The 20,932-nt window shown below is 47.7% G+C and overlaps 1 protein-coding gene across 2 annotated transcripts in view; it reads right to left on the bottom strand.

The window, feature by feature from the left end:
- Positions 1-9,130: 9,130 nt before the first annotated feature.
- Positions 9,131-20,932, bottom strand: part of MUC4 (mucin 4, cell surface associated) — a 49,783-nt gene continuing 37,981 nt past the window's right edge. For both annotated transcript variants that reach the window (XM_023757305.1, XM_023757306.1), the window contains 10 exons: positions 20,670-20,903; positions 19,475-19,615; positions 17,114-17,295; positions 15,750-15,909; positions 14,706-14,885; positions 14,219-14,292; positions 12,769-12,833; positions 12,454-12,683; positions 10,630-10,792; positions 9,131-9,400 (listed from right to left, as the gene is read on the bottom strand). In XM_023757305.1, the coding sequence (XP_023613073.1) occupies positions 9,208-9,400; positions 10,630-10,792; positions 12,454-12,683; positions 12,769-12,833; positions 14,219-14,292; positions 14,706-14,885; positions 15,750-15,909; positions 17,114-17,295; positions 19,475-19,615; positions 20,670-20,903 (1,622 nt within the window). In that variant the 3' untranslated portion in view covers positions 9,131-9,207. The remainder of the gene's footprint in view (positions 9,401-10,629; positions 10,793-12,453; positions 12,684-12,768; positions 12,834-14,218; positions 14,293-14,705; positions 14,886-15,749; positions 15,910-17,113; positions 17,296-19,474; positions 19,616-20,669; positions 20,904-20,932) is intronic.

Below are 20,932 nucleotides of genomic sequence, written 5' to 3'. Positions count from 1 at the left end.
TTTGAGTGGTAGATATATCTTGGGTGTATACATAAATAAAAATTCATCAGACTATATACCACTTAAGGTTGATATAGTTTACTGTATGTAGGTTACACGTGAATAAAAGAAATGAATGGACAAATGAACAGAGGGCTTGCTGGAGTTTTCTGTGCTACCACCCAAGGAAACAGGGGCTGGGGGGCCCACTCTCAGGGCCTTGCACTCTTAGATGATTCTCACCATTTCTCCTGTACCTCACCTATGCAGTCTGTGCACACTCAATGTTTTGAGCCTGTGGAGACCTACTCAGACCCCCAGAGGTGGTATAAAGATTATTTTAAAGTGGAATAAAGAAGATACAGAAAGCAATGTTATCTCAACTTCTTTTAGCTGACTAAAGCAGGACTTTCCAAAAATTCAGTTGCCATTATTTCCCTTAAGAGGGGTTTTCTAGCAAATCCACCTTTCATGGAGACAGCCAGCCCACAGAACCTCCCAAACTTCCCCATGGAAGCCCCAGAGCCCCTCCCCCACTCCCATCCCCTTGTTGAATTTGGCAAATACACCTTTATTTAGTGAGTTACTCACTACTGAGCAACTTCCTGGTGTACATGTAAATAAACTGTCTTTGTTCCTGTTAATCTGTTCTCACTTGCTTTGCAGGTCTCCAACCACTGGACCTAATTTTTTTTCTTTTTTTAAATAGTATTTTTCTCTATATAATTCACTTCTTTATTGTGTTTGTTATTTACCATTTCCTCACTAGGAAGTTAGTTCCACATGGCAGGGATCTGTCTTACTAAGCGATATATTCCTGAGAAGGCTAAAAGGCTAATTCCAATGTAACCCTGATATTTGGGGGGCTAGCAATCTGAATCTGTGCCAGCAATCTAATGATAAACTATAATTAAGTCATTGCCCCTTTATCCACAAAAAGGTCTTGCAAGACCTGTTACCTAAATGCTCACATTTTACGGAGGCCATAAACCATGACACAGCCTCTGGAGGGGGGGTTATCAGTGCTGGCACCAGGCTAGGCCCTTAGGTATGGTCTCAAGACCCCCAACACCTGGGGCTTTTTGCAAAGCCTGCGAAAGGTCTGGAAGTGTAACCCATATTTGGGTGACAAAGACACCAAAGGGGTATAAAGGGAAAGCTTCCACCATATTGGCTTGCTCAGATTTTGGAGGTGACTCTCCTGAGACCATCAGTGTAATAAAGCTGTATAACTCCATTTCTCTAAGCATCGCTTGGGTTTCTTCAGTCTTCTGCAACATTCCAAGTGCCTAGAACAATGTGTGGCATTCAGTAAGTGCCCCAAATATGTTTATTAAGTTAATGAAATAGCCTATGTTGATTCTGGGTGAGAGCTGAGTTTGACTGAAATGGGGGTCCAGGTACTGTCTGATTATTATGGCCCTGAGGCTAACAGTCAAGTGGCCAGACTTGGAAATTCCCCCAGAAACAGAGGAAGATGGACTAGACAAATTCAGCAAACCCAGGGAAGCATTCAGCCAGCTTCCCTCCTAGAGGATTCCTCACCTCCTTAATTGCCATGGCTGAGCTGGTTTGTGGATCATTGATATGATGAAAAAAAGAAGAAGAATTGGAGAGTGGGGATGTGTGGTGGTGGTGAAAGGGCACCTGGAATTCCTCTGTAGATTAAGCCACTGGCTGCTGGAATGAGGAAGTCCCTTTCCTGGCTGGGGTGGGACAGAGGCAGCCCAGCAGGGAAGGGAAGTGGCAGAAAGGAGTTGCATTCTTGATGGATTTCTCCTGTCTTCGCTAGGAGGAAGCCTCACCCTACATCACACACTACTGGACAGGGTCCAGCAGAATTCAGTCACTGCTGTGGCCCTGGGCCCCTTCTCCTCACCTGAAACCCCTGAAGGGGCAATCCACCCTTCCATTTTATAAGGCCAAGCACTGGGGTTGAATGGGTGGGCTCAGCCTGTCAGGAATAGTCTATAGATTAATGGTGTAGTTGGACCTGGAATCTAAGATCCTTGACCCCAAGTGCTGTGTTGTACCCCAGATGGAGCCCTTCAGCTTCTTCTCATACAGTATCCCTTCACCACACACCCTGGAATGACTTTCTCCAGCAGCAGAGCCCTTTATCCAGGGCAGGGTTAGGTACTGGAAGACAGTCACAGACCCAGTGCAGAACCTCAGACTGCATGGCGAAGAAGATTGCAGAGCTCTTGTTGACCAAAGCCCAGAGAAGACAAATGACTTGTCCAAGATCACATGGCTGCTGGGCCACTATTAAGAAAGAAGCAGAAAATAGAACCCAGACCTTTAGATTCCACTTTAAAGTTCCTTCTAGTCCTGAGAGCTTGTGATTTCTTGATGCTTTTGCAGCATCTTTCCTCCTTTCTACAGATGCTTTCATCATAAAACTCTTATCCTGAAATTCCCAAGGTACCTTGTTCGACCAGTTCATTGGCCCCATGTGGGGATAGGGTTCTTCTCTAGGCACTTGGGTATATGCCCAGCAGCTTCATTCCCTTCTTTGTGGCCAAATCGCCTAAGTTTCCCTAAGTCATCACCCTCACACTTCCCTCCTCCCAGACCCTGTGACTGTGACTAGCACATGTACCCTTTCCCTTCTCCCAGCTAGTGCCTTCTCCACCCTGAACCTCCAGGCTGGCAGCAGGGCATGGTCCTGGCTCTGGCTGGGATGCGGAGTCACAGGATGTGACAGTGGAATGTTAGAATCAGAGTCCTGCCTGCCCCACACTGGAGAGCTGTCTCCTGCAGACCTCAGGGCTGTCCCTTCTCTCTACTGCTTGAGGGTCAGGGCAGACATCAGGGCTCTCGCTCATTTATTGAGCACCCGAGAGACTTGTTTTTGGTGAGCACCAAGTGTGTGGCAGCAGGCACTGTGCAAGAGTTTACTCTCTTATGTAATTCTCACAAAACAGTCCAGCGAGGTAGCAATATGCCCATCTAACAGCCAGAAAGTTGAGGTTCAGAAAGTTTCTCTAATTTGCCCTAGATTACTAGTATACAAATGAAGTCTAGGATTAGGAATGAGATCCAAGTCTGTCTAAGTAAAAACCCAAGCCCAAGGCATAAGGAGGTGGGGAGGGGTGAAGGGCAGGAGACAGGGAAAGGTGTGTGAAGCACCATCTCCCATGACCTCCTGGGCTGCAGGACCCAAGGGTCAGTATCACTGTGAAATGATTCCATGTTTTCAAATGAAACTGCAGAGAGGAGAGGTCACTGGGCAAGGGGACAGGAGGGTTATCTTGCTGCCAGTGCTCAGTCTGTGCATGGGTGATCAGCTGGCCGCAGTCTGAAAACTACCAGGTCACACCTAGGCAGGTGGCCGGCTCCTCCTCTCTGGGTAGAGGAAGCAGGAACAGGTGGCTGTGTGAGGCAGTGGGAAGATCTGCTGAGCAGCAGTGGCTCTCTCTGGGCCCTGGCTCTGCCCCTTTTCTTCTGCTGCTGGGAGGCTGGGGCCCCTGGGAGCTCTGCAGGTAAGAGGGCAGGAGGGTCCTGTGGGCTTCTCTCCTGGCAATGCTCTGGGTGTGTATTTTTGTCCCGGCAGCCTTTGTGAGTGAAAGTAGCTCTCTTGGGCTAATTAAAATTAGCCATAAAGCTAAATGTGAGGTATTACTTTTGTCATGGAAAGACTGTCCATCCAGTGCTAGCCAAGCCGAACACTAGAATCTCAGTGCATAAAGATATTGATTAACTAGAGACCTGGTGCACGAAATTTATGCACAGGGTTGTGTGTCCCCTCAGCCCAGCCTGCACCCTCTCCAATCTGGGACCCCTTGGGGGATGTGTGACTGCTGCTTTACCGGCAGTCAGACATCCCTCTCACAATCCTGGACCGCTGGCTCCTAACCGCTCACCTGCCTGCCTGCCTGGTCACCCCTAACTGCCCCCCCACCCTGCTGGACTGGTCACCACTTACTGCCACCCCTGCTGGCCTGGTCGCCCCTAACTGCCCCTCTCTGCTGGCCTGATCACCCCCTGCATGCCGGCCTGATTGCCCCTAACTGCTCCCCCTGCTGGCCTGGTCACACCTTTCTTCCCCTCTCTGCTGGCCTGGTTACCCCCAACTGCCCTCCCCTGCAGCCTGATTGCCCCCACTGCCCTCCCCTGCTGGCCTGGTCACCTTACTGACCCCCCTCTTATGGCACCCTCTGCTGGCCTGGTTGCCCCCAACTTCCCCTGATGAGCTGGTCACTTCAAACTGCCCCCCAGTGCAGACCTGGTCATCCCTAACTGCCCCCCCCCCCCGCCAGCCTGGTCGCCTCTCACTGCACCCCGGGCCGGCCTGGTAGCCCCCAACTGCCCTCCCCTGCAGGGATGGTCGCCCCCAACTGCCCTCCCCTGAAGGCCATCTTGTGGTGGCCATCTTGTGACCAAATGGGGGCAGCCATCTTTGACCACAGGGGGGCGGCCATCATATGCGAGGACATGATGGTCAATTTGCATATTACCTCTTTATTATATAGGATGGTGCCCTCCAGAGGAACTGGAAGCTATGCTCAAAGTCTGATGTTAAGTAGGTTACAGAATATATTGGGCAAAATCTCAAGATGCTGTGTGTTAGGGGGTCTCAGGTCATGCTGTGAGCTGATTGGTCAGAGGTGAGGGTAATAAATTATTTCTTCAAGTCTTGAGGACAGCTCTGAAGTCTGTTCTGGTGTCCCTCTGTCTGTTCTCAAGGGAAAATAGCCAGGAGGTGGTTCCTTCTTAGGGCTCAGGAACAGAAACATAACTTAGATCAAGATGTTATCTGTAGCCTGCCAGAGGTCAGGCTTTGTGACCAATAGTCAGTTCCAGGCAACTGGCTTCTGCTGCCTGGGGGTTGCTGCTTGTGGAGAAAGGCTAGGTCTTTGGGGTGTAGATATATGATGACAGATATGATTTCTAGAGCTAGGATTTAAAGCTGAATTTAATCAAAGTCATAAGGACCCTGGGTTTCACTATTATTGATAAAGAGTATGCATACAGCCCTAACCGGTTTGGCTCAGTGGATAGAGCATCGGTCTGCAGACTCAAGGGTCCCAGGTTCAATTCCGTTCAAGGGCATGTACCTTGGTTGCGGGCACATCTCCAGTGGGGAGTGTGCAGGAAGCAGCTGATCGATGTTTCTCTCTCATCAATGTTTCTAACTCTCTGTCCCTCTCCCTTCCTCTCTGTAAAAAATCAATAAAATATATTTTAAAAAAGAGTATGCATATGGCAGTGTGTCCCCTTAAGTATGTATGACACTGGAACTTATTTGTGGCTTTGCCAACAGGTCAATCCGATAGCTGCTCCGTACAGCTTCTGGGGCTGGCTTGCCTCAAGGGGGCCATCAGAGGACATCAGTTAGGGCCATCCCAGTTTTGTGGCTGCCACATGGGACTGGTCTTCCCATTACTATCTCCTTCTTCCTTGTAAATGTAGATGACAAATGGGGTAAAAGCACCTTCCCCTCCCATCCTGCTCCCAGCAGTGCCCAGGGCATAAGCATGAGAGCTCCTGCAAAGTCAGTCCACTTGGACTCCTGTCTCACAAAGTTGTCTTACTCAACCCAGGCTCCAGCACCCAGGGACCAAGCCCTTTAATAACTGAATCACACCGAAGTGTGTGGGGGTGGGAATTGAACCTCCAACCCAGTTAGGTGCCCTTGACCGAATCAAACCCAGGACCCCTTTGATGCATAGGCCAATGCTCTAGACACTTGGAAATACTGGCCAGGGCTGCTATTTAAAAAAGCAAATTAGTGATCATGTCATCTGTGAAAAATGACAGTTTTATTTCTCCCTTCCCAATCTGCCAATATGTATCTTTTATTTCCTTTTTGTTTTTGTTTTTGTATTTGAATTAGGTAGGACTCCCAGTATGATTTTGGAAAGCAGTGGTGAGTGGGGACATCCTTGCTTTGTTCCTGATCTTAGCTGAAAAGCTTTAAGTTTCTCACCACTCAATATGATAATAGCTGTAGGTTTTTGTAGATTAAAATACTTAAAAAATGTTCAATTACATTTGACATACAATATATTAGCTTCAGGTGTATAACATAATAATTAGACATTTATATGACTTACAAAGTGATCACCCCATAAGTCTAGTGCCCATCTAACACCACACAGATTTTTTTTTTTATCAACCTGAGGAAGATCCTTTTGATTCCTAGTTTGCTGAGAGTTTTGATCATAAATGGGTATTTGATTTTGTTAAATTCTTTTTATGTTTGTTTTTTCTTTTTCTTTTTTTTGATGGGTTTGAAATAAGGCAATTCTTTATTCTGGTGTATAAGGACAGCCTGATGCCACTGTCCTGAGTAGAATGAAGGGAAATATTGGGAAGAAAGAATGAGGTAGGTGTGATTCCCTAAGATGAGGATACTGGTATACAAGTGTCTATGTAGATACAGAAATTGATGGTGGCCTCAACAAATGCGTGCCTCCTGAATAATGGTAAATGTGCATCTGTTGCTTCTCAAGTCTCAGGATGTGAACCTAAGTTAGGACGAGTCTCTGTTGTACAGATAGACATGTGTCTCAGTTCTCCCTGCGCTCTGCTGCTTGACTGTTTCCCCCTGGATTTGCGGAGCAGGGCATGCCTCCCGGTCTATACAGGCCCCATCTATCTATCACCACTGACTCCACAACAGAGCAAGTCATGATGCCCTGCCCCTGAGGCAAAGGACAAAAAAATGTCTCAAGTTTAGTTAAAAATGACATTATTTTTTACAACCCAAGTGTAAAGGTTCAGACTATATCCTGCCACTGTTTTTTTAATTAATAACTTGCTACATCATTATATAGAATAAAAGACATCTAAAAAGAATTCCCAAGTCATTCATTCCATTTATTCATTACATTTCAAACTAATTTGATAGGGACCAGCTGGAAGGAAAACAGGAAAAACACATTCATTTTTTTAGGTGACTCTTGTGAGCCCTGTAGCAAGTCAAGGTCATGAGATGTCAGTCTTGTGAAGGATTAAATCACAGGCAAAACCCTCTCATGTACACAACAAACTTTTAAATCACAATTAGTTGCTCTACACAAACTGTTTTTTCTTTTGTTAATCCTCATCTGAGGATATTTTTCCATTGATATTTAGGGAGAGTGGAAGAGAGAGGAAAAGACAGAGAGAAACATTGATGTGAGAGAAACACATCGATTGGTTGCCTCCCGGATGAGCCCTGACCAGGGCCTTGGCTGGGAAGGAACCTGCAACCAAGGTATGTGCCCTTGACCAGAATCGAACCCAGAAGCCTTTGGTCTACAGGCCGATGCTCTATCCACTGAACCAAACCGGCTAGGGCTGTTAAATGATTTTTTTTTGCATCTATTGAAATGATCATATGATTTTTCTTCTTTAGACTGTTGATGTGATAGATTACATTAGCTGATTTTACATCTTGAACCAGGCTTGCATACCTGGGATAAACACTACTTGGTTGTGATGTATAATTCTTTCTATTCATTGTTGGATTCGATTGCCAATATTTTGTTGAGGATTTTTTGCACCTGTCTTCATGAGAGCTATTGGTGAATAGTTTCCTTTTCTTAAGGTATCTTGTTCTTGTTTGGTATTAGGGTAAAGTTGGCTTTATAAAATGAGTTAGGAAATATTCCCTCTGCTTCAATCTTCTGAAAGAGATTATAGAGAATTCTTAGAATTGATTCCTGAAATGTTTGGTAGAATTCACCAGGGAACCCATTTGGACTATGTGCTTAATTTTTTAATCCTCACCCGAGGATATTTTTTCATTTATTTTTAGAGAGTGGAAGAGAGAGGGAAAGACAGAGAGAAATATTGATGTGAGAGAAACACATTGATTAGTTGCCTCCTGCATGAGCCTGGTCCAGGGCCTTGGCCGGGGAGGAGCCTGCAACCAAGGTACGTGCCCTTGACTGGAATCAAACCCAGGACCCTCTGTCTGCAGGCCAATGCTCTATCCACTGAGCAAAACTGGCTAGGGCTGTGCTTAATTCTTGATAAATGAACACTGGAATGAAATGAATATGGCTTTATATGGATACATGATTACATTTGGGGGTATTTTGGGGTATCTGAGTGTACATATGAGAGGGGCTTCACCTGCTGGGAGATGTTTCTCTATGTAAAGCAGACAGTTAGAGGAATCTCTGCTCAGATGAAAGTTCATGTTTCCATGGGAACTTCCTCCAACACCACGACTCACGCACTTACAAGAGTGAGCCTGAGCCCCAGGTTTGTATCATGTGACCTCCTTTCCTACCCTGTGGCCACACTTGATTGAATCAGAGATGGACAACTGGGCCAATCAGATTATCTTTTTAGGGATTTGGCCTTTAGGACCAAGAAGCCGTTACCCAGTTTCTGCATAGAGCTGGAATTGAGGTGCCCAGGACCCAGGAGTTGTGGACCAGTTGCGGGAGCTGTTATAGGAGAGAGGTGCAAAGTTCTGCCTGCTAAGAGAGAAGGATAAGGTGGAAACTGATCTGGTTGCTGGGAACAAGTAGAAAGAGTGGGGCTGAAGGACGGTAGGCTGGAGGAGCTCAGGAGACACTGCCTGGGGCCCAGGAAAGGACAGAGAACATGTGGGAGGTATTGGTACCCTTCTCCTAAGAGGGCCAGGCCTTGGCTTATGTTGGGGTGAGGGGAAGAAAGTGATGTGGAGGCAGAAGCAAGGATTCATGTCTGAGCTGGAGCAACTGAGCTTCCCAACATGGAGTACTGAGGGCTGAAACAGGGCTGTGGCTAATGCACCTCTGCTCCTCCACCCCGTGCCTAGCCCTTTAGCCAACAGAGAAAAATAACAAATGGAACCCATGGCTCTGCAAACACAAAAAGTCAGAGAGATTTTATCTAAATAGACTTTAATTAGAAGTAAACTGGAGAGTTTTACATACAAATGCATTTTGGTTTTTAAGTTAGAACCATCACCCCATTATTAAATCTGGTGTGTGTGTGTGTGTGTGTGTGTGTAACATGCGGGTGTCCTCCTTGTGGGTGTGTCTGTGTGAGAATCCATCCCTTTATGTAGTAGATCTTTATGGTCTCTTCCAGTCCACCTCAATGTAAACTGATAAGTTGTGCTCTTATCTTTATCATTATTCATTCCTGTTAGTCATTCTCCTGGAAGAATCCCGAGTCACCGAGTCACCGTCAGTTATCTTCTTTTTCCTAATCTCCCCAAAGGCGCCAGGACGGAAGTGGGTGTGTCTGGGGTGGGTCTTGAGGTATCTTAGGCCACAGCTCCCGCCTTGGGTGGAGGCTTCAGCTTTCTGAGTCCAGGGGGTAGGAGAATCGGGTCTTGGTGTACCAGAAGCGATGGACCACAAATACCATGGCCCCGAGCAGCAAGAGGGCGCCCAGGGCCCCAAAGAGAATCCCGAAGAAAGCGCCAAGTTTCATGCTCAGATGCTCACAGTGCTCGCCCCAGGGCGTGTAGATGGAGAAGGACATACAGCTGGGAACAAAGAGAGGGGACACGTCAATAGAGGGGAGGAGGGGGGTGGGAGTGGGGGTGGGGGAAGTGGGGGCCGGCGCTCAGCCTCTCCATCCCCTCTTGAGGCGGGGCCAGAGGAGGTTTTCCACAACAGGTAGGGCTTCCCTTTAGGGAAAGAGGCCGAGTCAGCCCTGACCTGATGCTGGAGAGAGGCCACCGGGCGAACGAAACCACGTGGTGTGTGAGAGGTCAGCTTCACCTGAGCAGGGGGGTGGGGTTGGGGGTGGGAAAGGCGGGCCAGCGGCACGTGAGCCTGCGCTGTCACAGCCCAACCCCTGGCCCGGAGTTGGGTCCCGCCCTCGGTTCCACCACTTCGCCCTTGGCCCTGGGAAGGGAGGGCTAGGCGGGTCTGGAATTGCATTGGGGGAGGAGGGTAGAGGGCCCAGCGGTTCTCAACCTGTGGGTCGCGACCCCTTTGGCGGTCGAACGACCCTTTCACAGGGGTCTCCTAAGACCATCCTGCATATCAGATATTTACATTAAGATTCCTAACAGTAGCAATATTACAGTTATGAAGTAGCAACGAAAATAATGTTATGGTTGGGTCACAACATGAGGAACTGTATTTAAAGGGCCAGAAGGTTGAGAACCACTGGTAGACGGAGGGCCTGCGGTGACAAGAGGGCCCGAAGGGTGCGCCCTTCTCCTCCTTGGCAGGCATGCAGACTTAGTGCATCCCCTCCCGGGGGCCCCTCGGACTGTTGATGAACCAAGGGGACCTTAGGTGCCAGTTTGAGAGGGCCTCCCTGCCTGGTACTCTTAAGAAAGGGCAAAGCCCGGCTTAGACTCAAGACAAAGGGTTCCTTTTTCCCCCACAATGACACAGCAGGGTGTCCACCCAAGAAGCAAAAGCAGGTGTAAGAGTTTGACTTTGGAACCCATATCCTACTACTTAACGTACTGGGTACCTTATCATCTCTGAGCTGCAGTTTTCTCATCTTTAAAAAAGTACCAACCTAGTAGCTCCTTTGAGGTAATATGGCACCTTTATTCTCCACACGGAGGGGGCACTCACAGGTTTTATTTTCCATTATCCATTTTTTCTCTGATCCCAGTTCTCTCAATTACACAGGGAGCCATTGCTAATTTGCAGACATCCATTCTGGACTCCCTTGCAGTGTCTTTTCCCAGCTTGGATTTCCCAGCACTGCCCTCTCTGCCTCCCGCCCCCTGCCCCCTGTCCCACTCACCTGCAGCGGGGCCCATCCGGCAGGTGCTGACACTGGCCTCCGTGCTCACAGTAGCCCTCACTGCAAGGGGACACGCAAGTGAAGCCGCCCTGCGGGCTGTAGACCAGTTTGTAGCCTTTGTAGCCATTGCATTTTAAGTGAGTCTGCAGCGTGCTCACGTTCGCTGTCAGGTAGGACACAGATGAACAGTAAGAACAATAATTAACACCAGATCTATTCCTTTTCGATCAAGGATTCAATTTTAGGCATTTATCCTTAGAAATAATGGGAAGAGTGTGCAAATACATATGTTCATGGAAGTCCAGAGCAGCATGTTTTAAATAGTAACAACATTTAACAGAAGTTTTATTAAGTAAGGGATATTGTGCAACCAGTAAGCACCATGGTATGGAAAATGCATTGGTTAAGAGAATGTGCTTTGAAGTCAGCCAGACCTGTGTTGAAATTCAAACTCTACTACTAACTAGTTGTGTGATTTGGGGAAATTTCTTAATTCTTTCAGCCTCAGTTTTCTTATCTTTAAAAGAAAATGATAATAGCACCTACCTTGCGATGAAGTTTAAATGAGATAATATATATGAGTATTCAGTAAAGCGCCTGACACAGTAAGCACTAAATTAACGGTCACTATTAGTATAACATTCTATTTAAAATATATTATACCACACTAAATTAAAATATATTACAAAATAATATATAAAATGGGACTATGCACACAATATATAAGGTAATGTGTTCACAATTGTTTAGTAAGGTGATCAAACATTAGGTATAATTTAATCCCTTTATTGTAAAAAAATTCAATACGTGCAAAGGTGACTATGCATAAAAGAAAAATCAGAAGGATGTGTGCAAAATGGATTTGTCTCTGGAGACTGGAATTACAGGTGATTTTTTCCTCTTCTTTTTGTTAATGTTTGTTTCCTAAAGTTTATACAATAAACATATTGTACTTGTATAATAAAAACTCTGGGTTTTTAAAAATCTGTGTTTTGTTTTTAAACAGAAGGCATGGTCTGGTCTAGGGTACTTGTTCCCTTATCTCTACCCCTACACCCCTACCACACCTACACATAGTAGGTGGAGGATTTCACACTGGTTGCCCCCCGGGAGGGAAGAGGGTTAGCCTGCATTCTAGAAGAAGCTCTTGCTTGGTTCTGGAACCAAGTAGCACAACAGCTTCTAATGGGCTTGGCATGGTCACTGCCCTGTTCTCTGTCTCACTCCCCAAATAGGGTGGGCTACTCCTTTCCTTCTCTGACAGGCTCGTCAACCTATCTCATTCCCGTTCCAGGATAGTCAGGGGCTGTCAGAGCTGAAGGGGACCTCAGAAATCCCATCTCATTTTCTAGATGGAGGTGTTGAGGCCTGGGCTGGAAATGGCTTTTGCAAAGGACCACACCCTTTTGGGGAGAAGATATCTCTGCCCCTGCGCTGGGTCTTCAGCCTTTAACGTAATGTCCTCCAGCTGGAGGGCAAAGGCAAAGGGTGTCTGTGTTTATGTATATCAGGTCCGATGGTATTTTAACGAAATCACTAACAATTTTATGAAAAGAAAGTAAACTATCAGCAGCAGTGGTTAGGGAAGCAGAAGTTGGGATACTTGTTCTATGAAACTGAACAATGGACTTATCATGTTGGATCGGTTCTTGGATCTAGAAAGCTGGTAGGTAAAACGTTTATAATTTCCCTCAGAAATTATAAACAAAAATACTTTTTTTTTTTTCACCATGGGTTTGTGTGGGCTAAATTTCTGGACCAGGCTTCCTCAGTTTACCTCCTCCCTCAGCTCTCCCTGGGACTGTCCCCAAGATAGTGACTCACAAGCCTTCAAACTGTGCAGGTCTCTCCTGGAGATAGGGTGGAAGACCACGTTGTTCCTGGGCTCCTCACTTTTCTTCCATCTCCCCTGCGGGGCCTGCAGTAAAAATGCCTCCACCACTGCGTCCAGCAGCCGGGTGTTCAGGAAGTGGATGACAGGACCCCTCGGGCGGTACTGAAACTCCGAGATGACCAGCCATTGTTGCAGGGAGCCGCTTGCTGCTGGAGGGCTGCTATGGGGGAGGAGCAGAGTGAGGGGCTGAGGGGTGAGGGGTAAGAGGGAGGATTTGGGGACCAGGCAGGAACAATCCCACTTACATTTTTTGCACTCTGCTATTCCTGAGAAAGGCCCGCACATCCAGGTTCTCCAGCCTGTAGGCCACCTAGAGCAGATGGTTGCGGGTAATTGGGGTAGGGGTGAGACCCAGTCCAGAGAGGAGACCCTTCCACTTTAATGCATTTATTCATCCCTGTCTGTTACCATTTTATTTTATTTTATTTTTTTAATATATATTTTATTGATTTTTTACAGAGAGGAAGGGAGAGAGATAGAGAGTTAGAAACATCGATGAGAGAGAAACATCGATCAGCTGCCTCCTGCACACCCCCTACTGGGGATGTGCCCGCAACCCAGGTACATGCCCTTGACCGGAATCGAACCTGGGACCTTTGAGTTCGCAGGCTGACGCTCTATCCACTGAGCCAAACCGGTTTTGGCTGTTACCATTTTAGAATGTGAGCCCCAGGACCTCATCTCATCCATTTCTGCATCCCCACACCCCAGCCTAGCCCCATGACTGGCATGAGTCCCTGCTTAATAAAATTTTGTTGGTGAGTGAAGGACTTTACATATCTCCCTCCAACCCCAGCCTCCTATTACAAGGGGAGAACCTGAAATGAATGGCCCCCACTTTGCCTCTGATTCCTGACGCACCCACTCATTCTCTCCCCACATGTATACTGAATATGGATTATGTTTAGGCAGACCTAGGGGATGTCAACATGATTCAGGAACCGTCCATACTCAAAGGTCCGTAGTCTGGTGTAGTAGACAAATGCCCACAGATTTTACCAGAGTGTAGAGTGCTATGGTGGTAGTGGTAGTAGTAATAATAGTAATTATTATTCTAATTTTTGAATATGTGTTTCAGGTACCATGTTAAGTACTTCACATACATTATTATTTAGACCTTGACACAACCCATTGACATAGGTATGATTATCACTTCTATTTTTATAGACGAGACATCAAATAATTTGTCTAATTATTATACCTGGTCTAATGGGTGGTAGAGCCTGGACTTGAACCCAGGTATGTAGGATTCTAGAGCCTCCATAACTCAACCACTGTGTTACTTTGCTTGTGATTGAGGAATGGAAAGGGGATGGGACCCAAAAAGAGGGAACCCCCAGGTCCCTGTGGGAATTCAGAGAAGGCTTCCTGGCAGTGAAAGACCGTCTTGTGTTTCTTCCATATAATACCCAAGTGCAGGTCTCGAAGGACTCTCAGAAGGAGAGGCAGGGGTGACTCAGCCACCCTAGACCCTGTTCATGTCAACTTGGTCATTTCAACCCCCTCGGAGGGCTCTGTCCTGCGGCTTCCTGCCTTCCTCACCCCGGGCCTTTTCTGAGGCAGAAGGCTCCCGTCTCCCCTGGCAACTGAATCTAGATGGATGATGAGGATGCAGAACGCACAAGTAATGGCTAAGACCCTGCCCTGAACCTGCCAGGATCCTCCTTCCCACTCAGAGCCACCTGCAGTACTAACCGAAGCGTTGACCTCTGCTTCAGTGGCGTTTTCTTCTTCACTCAGAATGAGCTGGATGGTTCTTAAAGGGAACTCTGGAGATGGGAGAAGCAGATTTATATTCACTTCCTGGGTTTACCCAGATTTACCCACTGAGACCATTGGGCCAGTCTAGGGAGACTGCCCGATTCTACAGGGATAGATCAGGAGAAGTGGCTGAGTCTGCTGACCCTCACTCTAGAGCTCATTTGACTATGATCAGGGATTCCGTGACTCTCTTCTAACTGAGCCATAAGGCCACCTTTAGTCTTTTATCATAAGACCACTCAAGCCCGTTTTTCATGCTGCCCCCACCAGCTCCCATAGCCTACAACTTACCACCACCCAAAAGAAATATGAAGTTCTGTCCTGTGAGTTTAAGAAACTTTTCCCTGGCCCCCAGAGGTCCCCTTCTTCCCCCAAGAGAGAGAAGAATGGTGATGAGGGTGGTGGGGGCATCTGGTGAGACCTGGATCAATAGTTGGAGCGAAGTTATTCCCAGCCAGGAAGCAACGGTTGTCTGTGAAGGCGGGGGGGCAAGTGCAGGTGGGCTGGCAGTCTAGAGTCTGGGAGATGTAGCAGTGGCCCTGGTTGTAGCAGTAATTCACAGGGCAAGACTTGTTCCGACAGTGTTCAGAATCCTCCAGACCTGCGGAGAGAGCAGAGGTCAACAACACCAGGCCCGACAGCAGTGGGGAGCCCCCAGCCCACGGAGAGCTGTTTCCAGGACAGTCTGGTTGCTTTCCCCCAAAGCCCACTCAATCCTTGTTCTGCTTGTGGGCCACTCTGAGCCCCAAACTATCCTTCTCCCTTTTCCAGGCACTTCTCTACTGGAAAACCCTTTTCCTCTGCCAGGTAGATATTTGCCCACTTCTGCTGAGGGAAGAGGTGTTTATCAGTCTCTCCACATCAGGAAAGGACCCAGAAGGCTTTCCTCACTTCTATCCCCTTTTCTGCCTTTATAAGGCTGCGGTTCTACCCACTCTGGCCTCTGCTCGGATTTCATTTGAGCTTAGTAAAGGACTCACTGTGATTTCTTTCCCTCATCATGACCCCGATCACTTAGGAGTCAAAGAACAGATAGTGGCAGCAGGACTAAAAGGGAAAATGAGGCACGCTTGCCATCAGATGCCCATGACATCCCCTCCAAATGTCCTGACGGGGCATGTGGAGACTTACATCTCTGAAAACCCCAGCTTGCCTTTGGTTCCCTGTCTCTGCTAGAAGTCCCCTCTCTTCTCCAGGCCATGTTCAATCTTTTGCCCTGGGTTTTCCCAATCAGTGTCTCAGACCTGTTGTGCCCTGGCCTCTCCCCCATGCCTATATAATCTCTTCTCCTTCAGCCTCATACCCTACCATGCAAACCTTACCTCCTTACTGCACCCACTCTGTTGAGCATTCTAAATACTTGCTAGAAAAGGGAGACAAATGGTTTGCGAATGGCTGTCCTAGACCCCCTAGGCATCACCTGTCCCCAGAACCTTTTCCTACCTGGGCCCTCTTCCCAGCTTACCTGTACAGTGACGCCCATCCCCAGTTAGGTTCGGGGGGCAAGGATCACAGCCCTGCCCAGGAATACACTTCACATTCGGGAAGCACTGCTCGTCACAGGGGTCCTTGGAACGCTCACAGTACTGGCCGAAGGTGTTGTTGTCACACTTGCAGCTGGCCACCTGGAATGGGTTGCTGATCACTGGGCAGCCAGGAGGCTGAACCATTAAGGGCATTTAGGTGTTTCAGTACTGACCCCTCCAGTCTGCGAACCCATGGGACCTGAGACCTTGTCTTATTTCTGCCAGTATTTATTGAGCACCTTTTTGACCAGGCCCTGGGCCTTCAGGGTCCCGCCCAGAGGCACATGGTCTCTAGCCCACTCGCCTCCCTGGGCCCTTCTTTCCACCACCCCTCTGTGTGCCTGGCTTCTTCCCCAGCTGCTCTGCCTCTTCCTTCTTACACCATGTCTCTTTGCCCGAAATCCTTTTTAGAGTAAGACAGAGCTAAATAAATATTCTACTATCCCTCGAAAATGGGATCCCCTGAAAGCTGCAGTTTCCTGCTCATCGTCCCCTTGTTGATTCCCAAAGCAAGAAGACAGAGCCTCACTGCTCAGCGCTGTGAGAACACGGTAAGCAGAACAACGGCACAGGGAAGGTTGAGGTTAGGGTACCCCATCAAGCTCCCTGGTCTCTCTTTTCTGACCCATCTTCTGAGAGGACCCTGGAAATCTCCCTGAAATGCAACTCTCCAACACTTTTACTTCTAAGACTGGGAATTCTGGGATCTCTAGAATAATATATTGACTTAAACCTCTGTTTTCCCACTCTCTATGTTTTTCCCCTTTTCCAGGCCCTGGACTCCCCACCTCTCTTCCCAGCACCATGGTGATGAGACCCCAGAGGGAAATGGCTGTGCGGGACATTAAGCCACCTTAGTAAAGGCTGCCTGTGTCTGAGCAAGGCACAGAGCCGCAGAGCACTTCCTGGGTCTGAAGAGGGGCGAGTATGGAACTTGGGATCAGTGTAGACTCATATTCAGGGACCACACTTTCCCACCCCACATCTCAGTGCCTAGTTTCAGAAACATGGAGCTGGGGACCAGGGGGGACGCTAGGAAAGCCTGAGCTGGAAGTTCCCTGCCAGCCTGGCAGAATGGGAGCCGGGAGATAAAAATTCAATTGAGCTATAAGCAGTAAAGAAAGTTCTATTTCTCACACGAATAAGTTTGTGGCCTGAGATGGTATCTGCTCTACTCACCTACCTCAGTTCCACCCACCTCCCAACACACATGACCACAGAGGGGCTTTGATATCTTTTCAAATTCCACTTCCTTGCCCCTCCAAAATGGAAACCTCCTTCTCACCCTCCTCTCAGCACTCACCTCCAGGGAGGAATTGCCCACCCAGCTGGTCTTGTTGTATAAACACTGGTCCTTTCCCTTGCAAGCACAGACCACGGTCTTTGGCTGGAGTAAAGATGATAAATTGTTCTTGACATTTCTTGCTAGAATCTCCAGAGTGAATGGTTCCAGCGAGTTTGGTGTCCAGAGCAGTGTCCCATTCTCTGCCCCAAGGAAGATGAGGTCATTGAGAGGTGGAAGCCTTGATTTCTCGCCATCTGACACGTCTTGGCATTTAATACCCTAAGAGCTAAGGCTGGAATCCTCCATCTCCCTCAGACCACCCCTCAAACCTCACCAGGCATTTCCTTAGGTGAGGCTGGTTTCCTGGGGTGGTCACGCTCCAAGCTGGAGCCCAACTAACTGAGTGTAGGGTGGAACTCCAAAGAGGGGAAGGCAGTTGATCCAGAAGAAACCCCCCAAAGAGCAATCTGCCTGGGCCTGCACCAGGACGGGACATCCAGGGGGTACAGAGGGTGAAGGCCAGATCCTCCCGACACATCCCCGCACTACACTGCAGGTCATACTGGCCTCACCTTCACAGCAGCCCCATCCCTTGCCCTGATTTCTTGCCCACCCTCTCACTTCCTGGACCTTTGGCCAGCCACCCCTTCAGACACTAGAATGCAGTGAAACAGTGCTATATATTATAGGACTCCTCCGATCAAACTAGTCTTATGTTACTGAAGAAAATAGGAAAATCTCCTTAAAACAGCAGGTTAAGAGGAGCTGATAGTAGGAGGAGACAAGAGTAACTTCCAGGCCATCACTCTTTAGGAGAAGAGTCCAGTGGAGGAGAAGTCTCCTGATGCCATTGTCTAGCCCCTGGCAGGATGCTACATGGAGCAAAGGGTACAGAAAAAGCAGTCCCTCCTGATGCACAGAGAAAGAAAATTAGGCAGAGAGGTGCTCAGAGCTCAGAATAAGGTTCCCGGAGGCCTTGGTTTGGCAAAGAGCAGTCACCAGCATATCACTGCTGGCAACAGAAGGCAATCTGCATCCTGTAGGCTTTGGCTCTTTGACCCAGACCATGTTGCAGGCCTAGGGGACTCCATAGCATCACTGAGAAAGAACGATGAAGCTTTGCTTTGTCCCAGCTCAGAACAGCAGACAAGGAGAGACAAAATTAGATAAACATGGTTGACAAACATAAAAATAGTGACAAATGTTCCAAACAAAGGTATTTGTGTTTCTTTAAATCTTGTTCCACGTTATATCCTTTTAAAAAGTAGATATGAAAGTATTTTAAATTAGCATTTCTTTGTTATGCTTTATTCTAATAATTCAGTGGTTACACAAAGATGGTTAAAGGTGATTATATATTGCTAGAGACTCGGTGCACAAAATTTGTGCATGGGGAGGGGGGTCCCTCAGCCCGGCCTGCACCCTCTCCAATCTGGGGGATGTCCAACTGCCAGTTTAGGCCCGATCCCTGCACAATTGGCAGTCAGATATCCCTCTCACAATCTGGGACTGCTGGCTCCTAACGGCTCACCTGCCTGCCTGCCTGATCGTCCCTAACTGCCTCTGCCTGCTGGCCTGATAGCCCCTAACTGCCCTCTCCTGCCAGCCTAATCACCCTTAACTTCCCTCCCTTGCTGGCCTGATCACCCCTAACTGCTCTTCCCTGATGGCCTGATAGCCCCTAACTGCCCTCCCTGCCAGCCTAATTGCCCCTAACTTCCCTCCCTTGCTGGCCTGATCACTCCTAACTGCTCTCCCCTGCTGGCCTGATCACCCCTAACTGCCTTTCCCTGCTGACCTGATCGCCCCTAACCACTTCTGCCTTGGCCCCCACCACAGTGGCTTTGTCCAGAAGGACGTCCAGTCTAATTAGCATATCAACCTTTTATTAGTATAGATTAGATTGAGATGAAATGATTTTTGAATCAGTTGTACATGCCCAGAGTCAGTCTAGCTCAGCCGTGGGCAAACTATGGCCCTGGGCCGGATCTGGCCCGTTTGAAATGAATAAAACTAAAAAAAAAAAGGCCGTACCCTTTTATGTAATGATGTTTACTTTGAATTTATATTAGTTCACACAAACACTCCATCCATGCTTTTGTTCCAGCCCTCCGGTCCAGTTTAAGAACCCATTGTGGCCCTCGAGTCAAAAAGTTTGCCCACCCCTGGTCTAGCTAGCTGGCCAAATCTCCATAAGCCCATCACTATTCACCATGGGGGTGAGCACCTGTTTGAATTATAGGGATTATGCCTAAGAAATGTTGGTCTTGGATATTCCAATAGAAAAGTGACATGAAGTTGCAAAGGGTATAATAATGAAAAATTACCCAAACCTTGTCTCTGAACTCATCCCCCATGTCCCCAGCCAAACATTCTTACCAAAAAGCTTGAAGTCCTTAGTGTAGCTGTTTCTGAGAGTGAATGTGACGTCCTTAGAGCTGCCGTTGTATTGAATCAGCTTGGTCTCCCCCTTGTAGGCTTTCACCATTTGGGGACCATCAATAGAAGGTGGGTACTGATCTGGAACACAAAGAGGGGATTTGGAGCCCGAGGCAGGACACTCTCTTGCCTGTGGGCCTCCTCTCTCTCCAGTCTCCTGGCTTGTGTGAGGCATTCACAGGACTGTGACCCACCTCTGGAAGTATCTGCTCTCGGACCTATGCAGAGCAGGTTGGGATTGTACTGTCCACCTGGCCAAATCTTTATTCTCTCTTTGTCTTTTCCCAAAATGAGATTCATTTCAAGTTCTTTCCTGCTATGCTGAGCTTGGTACGAAGTGAATCCAAAAACAGATTGTTAGACTGTCACAGAGTTTTAACTTTGGAAGAGGACTGAAAACCGTGAGGGTAATCTAAGTGGGCATTGCATTTTTCAGGAAATAGGGAGTTAAACCTTTTTATTGGTCTCTGTTTTTTGGAGACTTGCTATTTCCATTTCATTTTTTCTTCATTCATTCACTCATTCATTCAATCAGTCATTTAAGTATTTATTGAGCACCTACTATATGGCTGGCACTATTCTAGGTAGTGAGGACATACCAGTGAACAAAGAATACAAAAGTTACCAATGAAAATTAGAAAATATGTTTGATAGTTATAAATGCTAAGGAGAAAAAAATAAAGCAGGGAAAGTGAGTAGGGAGTGTGGGTGAATGTGAGATTTTAGACAGGCTAGCCAAGAAAGGTGGCATTTAATGAGAGACTTGAAGGAGGTGAGGGGCAAGCCTATGGCTGTCTAGGGGAAGGGTACTCCAGGCAAAGAGAACAGCCTGTGTGGAGTCTCAGAGTTGAGAGTGAGCCTGGCATGTTCGAAGGACACAAAAAAGCCAGTTGGGCTGGAGTGGAGGGAGCAAAGTGGGAGTACGAGGAGATTTCAAGAGGCAAATTGGATAAGGCTTTGAAGGTCATCATAAGAACAGCGTGGGCTGGGGAATCATGGGAGGGTTTGAGCAGTGGAACAACATGAGTCAAAGAACCTGGTAAATTTAATTTGTGGCTTAAAGGGCTGTTATGGAAGGGGACTCATCATCTGCCCCCAACTCTGAAAATGCCGCCCTGGGCCTCATGCCACTTACGGAGGGTGTTGTTCATCAGCTGGTATCTTCTAAAGAGCATCCTCGTGTCCAGTCCAGTCTTCGTGTTTCCTGTGGCCAGGGTGTCATAGATGCATTGTTTATCTCTATTACACTTGGAGGTTGAATTTTTATCCAAGGAGTTGTTTTTCCACAGTTGGGAAAAGAAGACAGGGGTGAAGTTGGAAGGCAGATGGTCATCCCTCTTGCCAAGGAGGCTTGTTCCGTTGATTTCCCCTATAACACACGAGGTTCGATGGTGATGG

The sequence above is a fragment of the Myotis lucifugus genome, unplaced genomic scaffold (genome assembly GCF_000147115.1).
Source record: "Myotis lucifugus unplaced genomic scaffold, Myoluc2.0 scaffold_105, whole genome shotgun sequence".
Taxonomy (NCBI): domain Eukaryota; kingdom Metazoa; phylum Chordata; class Mammalia; order Chiroptera; family Vespertilionidae; genus Myotis; species Myotis lucifugus.
Note: the sequence above shows the minus strand (reverse complement) of the source record. Positions and strands in the feature narration are given on the sequence as shown.